The sequence below is a fragment of the Castanea sativa genome, chromosome 8 (assembly GCF_040712315.1).
Source record: "Castanea sativa cultivar Marrone di Chiusa Pesio chromosome 8, ASM4071231v1".
Taxonomy (NCBI): domain Eukaryota; kingdom Viridiplantae; phylum Streptophyta; class Magnoliopsida; order Fagales; family Fagaceae; genus Castanea; species Castanea sativa.
Window position 1 is genome coordinate 36,261,316 of NC_134020.1, and position 5,974 is coordinate 36,267,289.

The 5,974-nt window shown below is 41.9% G+C and overlaps 1 protein-coding gene across 1 annotated transcript; it reads right to left on the minus strand.

Moving 5' to 3' along the window:
• Window positions 1-422: 422 nt before the first annotated feature.
• Window positions 423-986, minus strand: LOC142606259 (uncharacterized). The gene has a single exon (XM_075777642.1). It carries the CDS (start codon window positions 984-986, stop codon window positions 423-425), a length of 564 nt encoding a protein of 187 aa, XP_075633757.1.
• Between the last annotated feature and the right edge of the window lie 4,988 nt (window positions 987-5,974).

A 5,974-nucleotide genomic window follows, 5' to 3' on the forward strand; every position in this document is an offset into this window, starting at 1 on the left:
TTTTGGCCATAGCCCCTTTGTCTGGCCATAGCCCCTTTGCCCCCTCAAGTCAAGCTTTAATGATATTCAACAAAGTTCAATTTGTGACTTCTGTCTAGCCGTTTTCTTGGGGGTGCCCAGGTGACGAATAATGGTTTTTAATGCCTAAATCTCCACAAAACTCTCTGAACTTATGGTTGTCGAACTAACGACCATTATCTAAGATGATTACTCTTAGGATTCCAAACCTGCAAACAACGATCTTCCTTGAATCGGAAAGGTCTGTAGTCCTTCCATGCTTGAGGATGTCTGTATATCCAAATGTACTCCTTGTTGGTTTGTGACATCACTGGATGAGGTCATTCTAGCTAGCTTTGTCAGCTTCGAGGTTTACTTTCCCTTAGGATCTGTTCAAACCTGACATCATCAAAGTAATCAACCAACTATTGAGTTAGTCTTAAATACTTTTGCATTCTTTTCTCTTTTGCCTCGTACTCGTTGGTAGTCTGTCCAACGACGAGCTTAGAGTCGGTTTTCAGTTTTAAGTTCTTTGCCCCCAGAGCTTTGGCTATCCTCAAGCTGGTAAGAACGGCCTCATACTCTACTTGATTTTTGGTGGCTGGGAATTGTAATTGCACTTCATATTTGAGGATGTCCTTCTCTAGTGAGATGATAACTACACCAGCTCCACCAAGGCCTTTAACAGACGAACCATCTGCATATGCTATCTTGTATTCTAACTTAAGGTCTAGTTTTGGAAGCGTGAATTCAGCAATGAAATCTATCATAGCTTGAGCTTTGATTGTTGTTCTTGGCTTGTACTTAATGTCAAGTTGACTAAGCTCGATTGCCCATTGAACCATGTGTGCTACATCGAGCCTGCTCATAGACTTTTTAATGGGCTGGTCCGTTATTACAATGATGGCATGAGTTTGGAAGTATGGACGAAGCTTCCTCGAAGCGACGACCAAGGCAAATGCCAATTTCTCCATCCCTGGGTACTTCATCTCAGCCCCTTGAAAAGCTTGACTTGTGTAATAGATCGGTCATTGGATCTTGTTCTCTTCACGAATCAAGGCTGAACTGACTGCTGCCTGGGATACAGCCGAGTACAAGAACAGACCTTCTTGTATTGATGGGCTTAGGAATGGAGGCTTTGCTAAGTAATCCTTGAGCCTTTGAAAGGCTGCTTCACACTCGTTCGTCCACTAAAAGACTTGATTAAGGGTTTTAAAGAAGGGCAGGCACTTATCTGCAGCTTTAGAGACGAACTTATTCATAGTCGTGATTCGTCCCTTCAGTCTTTGTACCTCCTTTTCTGTTCTTGGTGAAGCCATGTCCAATACAGCCTTCTCCTTCTCTGGGCTTGCTTCAATCCCTCGTTGAGAGACCATGAAACCGAGGAACATTCCCGAAAAGACTCCAAATACACATTTGGTTGGGTTTAGCTTCATTTGATACCTCCTCAAAGTATTAAAGGTCTCCTGGAGGTCATCAAGATGGGACTTTGCCTCCCTGCTCTTTACGAGCATGTCATCCACATAGACTTCTACGCTTCTCCCTATCTGCTTATTGAACATGTGATTTACTAGCCTTTGGTATGTAGTTTCTGCATTCTTCAGACTAAAGGGCGTGACTTCGTGACAGTACAGACCTTGACTGGTTACAAACAAGGTCTTCCCTTGGTCTTCCTCACTCATAAGTATCTGATTATAACCTGAAAAAGCATCCATAAACATCATTAGTTCATATCTTGCTGTGAAATCGACGAGCTGATCAATCCTAGGGAGAGGAAAGTTGTCGTTGGGACATGCACTGTTTAGGTTGGTGAAACTCATACACATCCTTCATTTGCCGTTGGATTTTTTACCATGATGATGTTTGCAAGCCATTTTGGATAGTAGACTTTGCAGACAAGACCTATTGTGAGGAGCTTGTCTACTTCCTCCATTACTGCTTTGTTTCACTCTGAGACGAACACTCGTCGTCTTTTCTAGACGGGCCCCTTGGTTGAGTCAACATTCAAGCAGTGTTTAATTACTCGTCTGTCAATTCCGTGCATGTCTTCATAGCTCCAGGCAAAGACGTCTAAATTTCCCTTTAAGAAGTTTATGATTTCTTCTTTCAAAGGAGACTGGAGCTCTCTACCGATCTTTGTGACCTTTAATGAGTCACCTTCAACCAATTCCACATTGAAGGTTTCCTCCGCCGGTTTGGATTCTTCGACGGTTGTGTTTGATTCTTCTTCTACCATCCAAGAATGGTTTTCTTTGGAAGCCAACACAGCATGATAACATTTTCTGGCCAGGAGCTGATCTCCACTGATTTCTCCAATCCTATAGGGAGTTGGGAATTTCACCTTAAGGCAATAGGTGGAGGTTGCTGCTTTTAGATGATTGAGAGTTGGTCGTCGCAGGATGACATTGTAAGTGCAAGGTCGGTTGACCACCAAGAAATCTAGTTGCTTTGTTACTTGTATTAGATAACTGCCTGCTAGAGCCCTTTGGGTAGACTCGACCTCCACTGAAGCTTACTAGAGGAGACTCAAACGGCTAGAGTCGTTTTGGATCTAGCTTCATCTGTTGGTAGGCTGTCATATACATTAAATCAGCGGAGCTTCCATTATCCACCAATACCCTTTTTGTATTGAATCCCTCAATGGCTAACATGATGACAAGCGGATCATTGTGTGGCTGCCTGATTCCGATTACATCTCGTTTGGAGAAGGTGATGTCATCTGTACAACGACACTTTGTCACTAGCTGAGTCGCGTGGACACTGTTGACTTGTCTCTGATAAGCTTTCTTCAGGGACCTATATAAACCTCTAGTAAATGCTCCTCTAGTAATCATCTGGATTTCCCCTACCATTGGTTTTGGACGATCCCGTTCGTCTTCCTTTTAGTCGTCTCTGGACACTTTGTCTGTCTTTAGTCCGGACTGATAATACTTTTTGATGAAATTCTAGAGTTTGCCTCTCTGGATGAGTTCCTCAATTTGCCCCTTCAATTCATGACATTCGTCAATGGAATGACCATTACCTTCATGGAATCGACAATACTTCCGAGAATTTTTGCGCTTTGGCCTTGAGATTAAGGGCTTTGGCCACTTCAAGGTTAGGTCGTCCTTAACCTACATGATAATCTTATTAACAGGCATCAGTAAAGGAGTAAAGTTCAATCTCTTCTTTACCGTCTCTAGACTAGTCTTGCTAGCTCGGCTGTTTGAAGAATTGAATTTATGGTCCTTCTTTCTGTTCTACAAATCAATCTTCTCATCCTCCTTTCGTTTGCCTGTTAGGCTCTTGGTGGCGAAGGCATATTCCCCATTTACATAGTTCTGGGCTTTGAACAAGAGGTATATCCTTAACATTGGTGTGGTCTTTCCTAGAAAGAAGACGAGATTTGGATTAACCAGCCCTGCCTAGAAGGTTGTCATAATAACTTGGTCATCGCCCTTGCCCATCTATAGTACTGCTTTGTTAAAGCACTTCACATACTCCCTTAGGGTTTCTCCCTCTTGCTGCTTTGTGGTCAACAAGTATGAAGTGAGCCTTTGGTCCTGCTAGCCTCCGATGAAGTGACGAACAAATGAGTCGCTTAACTGCTCAAAGTTATCAATTGAGGCCGCTAGTAGCTTGCTGAACCACTCTTTTGTAGCCACCCTGAGAGTGGCTGGGAAGGATTTGCATATCACCTCGTCTGGTCTTTGCTGAAATTTTAAGGTTGTCTTGAATGCACCAATGTGATCAAAAGGATCTTTCGTGCTGTCATAGACCTCCAATTGTGGAAGTTTAAACTTGGAAGGAAGAGGACACTTGAGTACCTGGGCAGTGAAAGGCGATTTTGTCCTCTTAAGCATGCGATCAAGGTTTACAGCAATTTTCCCTTTCATGGCACTTTTGCCTCATCCAGCTCTTTTCTCATGGCTTTCATCATCTAATCTTTATTAGGCGTGGTCTGCCCAGTTCGTTTAGAGGTGGCTCTGCTGTTGCTTGGAATGTGGTCTTCGTCATTGTTCCGATTACGTCATACCAAAGAAGTGTTGCTGTTCTTAGGACATTCTCGGTTCTCGAGACATCCTCATTGCTTGAATTCTACGTTTTGCTTCATCAACTCTTGGATGTTGGCTGTCCAAATCTGCTCAGTCATCACGGTTGGGTCCGTAGGAGGTGATAAAGTGGAAATGTCCATGTGTCTCGAGGAACTTTGTTAGTACAGATACAATGACTTGCCTGAGAGAATACCAACTCAGTCATTTCCCACAAATGGCGCCAAACTGATGAAGCAGAAAACGGCAGCTCGTCAGTATGCTCCTCGTCACTGGTATGGACGACTATCAGTACCTGTTTCAAAGAAACAATTTAAAAGGACACCTAGGGTCCCGAGGGAGCCTTCAATGCTTAAGACAATTTATCTCTTTGAGAAAAAGAGTAAAGTAAGAGACAATCTAAGTATAGTGTGTAAGTGTATGCATAGATCCCTGCTTACTTGTTGTTGTTTGCCGACTTACTTGTTGTTGTTTGCCCTATATAGCATGTCTGTGAATAAATGCTCGGGGCATTTATTGTGCCAAAAGTTGGAGGCTATAAATAGCCTGTTTAATGCCATTATATCCTAATTTAAAGTCTTGTAACAGTTTTACAAGGGTCAACTTAGCTGTCTAAGGCTGTCTACTGAAGTCCGTATTATTCAAACCTTGTTAAGGAAAGGATATAAGACCAGATTATTAATGTGTGTAATGGTCATCAATATTATTGACAACCTATTTTACCGATGGTCTACAATCTTATAGTCGACCAAATTCACTGAAGATTTGCTGATCAAATATGGTTCGTCAAAAGGCATAAGCAAGCTGATATTGAAGAGTGGCTACATAAGTGTCTTGTATCTAGGAAGCTCTTGTAATTTGAACTTGAAATTTGAAGGCATCACAAAGATGAGGGTCTTTGAGAGGCATGTTGAAATTTGGAAAAAGTGTGACAAAGACAATTCCCACATTGAGAGTTTTCTGAAAAGTTCTCATGAATGAATGTTACTACTCCAAAAATCTAGAGTCAAGGAGTGCAATTTTGGAGGCTACATGGAGTCCTTTTATTCTATGAAAGGTTAATGCTAATCTTATATGAAAGCTTGAATTTGTGTTAAAAACACAAGAGCTTGTTTAGACCCCCAATTAAAATATTACGGCTAGATTGCTTTTACTCTAACTTATCTAAGTGTAGAACAAGAGTAAATGAAGCGCAATAAATAGATAACTACTATAGTGTATAAACATGAATAACAAACAATAAAAGTAAATCACAAGAGTAAGGGAAGAGAGATGCAATCACAAGATAACACCAAAACGTGTTATCGAAGAGGAAATCAAAGAACTCGGCGAAAAACCTCTCCACCGCCCTTCAAGCGGTAAATCAATCCATTAGACAATAAGTTGGAATACACAAATAGCAAGAGACCCTCCAAGCCTAATCTACCCAATGCACCTAAGCCCTTCAAGCTCCTATTCCAACAAGGCTTCTCGAAACCGTGTCTTGTCTAGCTTTCCGGATCCCGCAATACACCTGATTGCATCCACCAAGCCTCACCGGCTTCTTTTGGCCTCAAAACTTCCCAAGCTCCAAAACACTCTCTATACTCTGAAAATATGTGGGTTGTAGATTGTGTTTGGGTACAAATCTCCTCTCAAGGTATGTCAATGGGAGAGGGAAGGAGAATAGGCTACAATGATTTCTCACTAAGGATGAGTAGCTCTCTATCTAAAAGGATGGGTGTGTGTGTTATTGAAAACCTATCTAGGGTTTTTCTCTCTGAATAGTCTCATTTGCTTTTGTGGGTAATGAGAGTATATATAGTATAGGTGAAGGGTAAGAAAGTCACACTTAAAAATCCTCCAAGCAGAGAGTTTCGCAAGTATCTCGCGAGAAGGCCTTACCCACGAGACACTCACGAAATTGACAGTATAGCATGACTCTTTAGCTTCCAGTCATGTGCTTC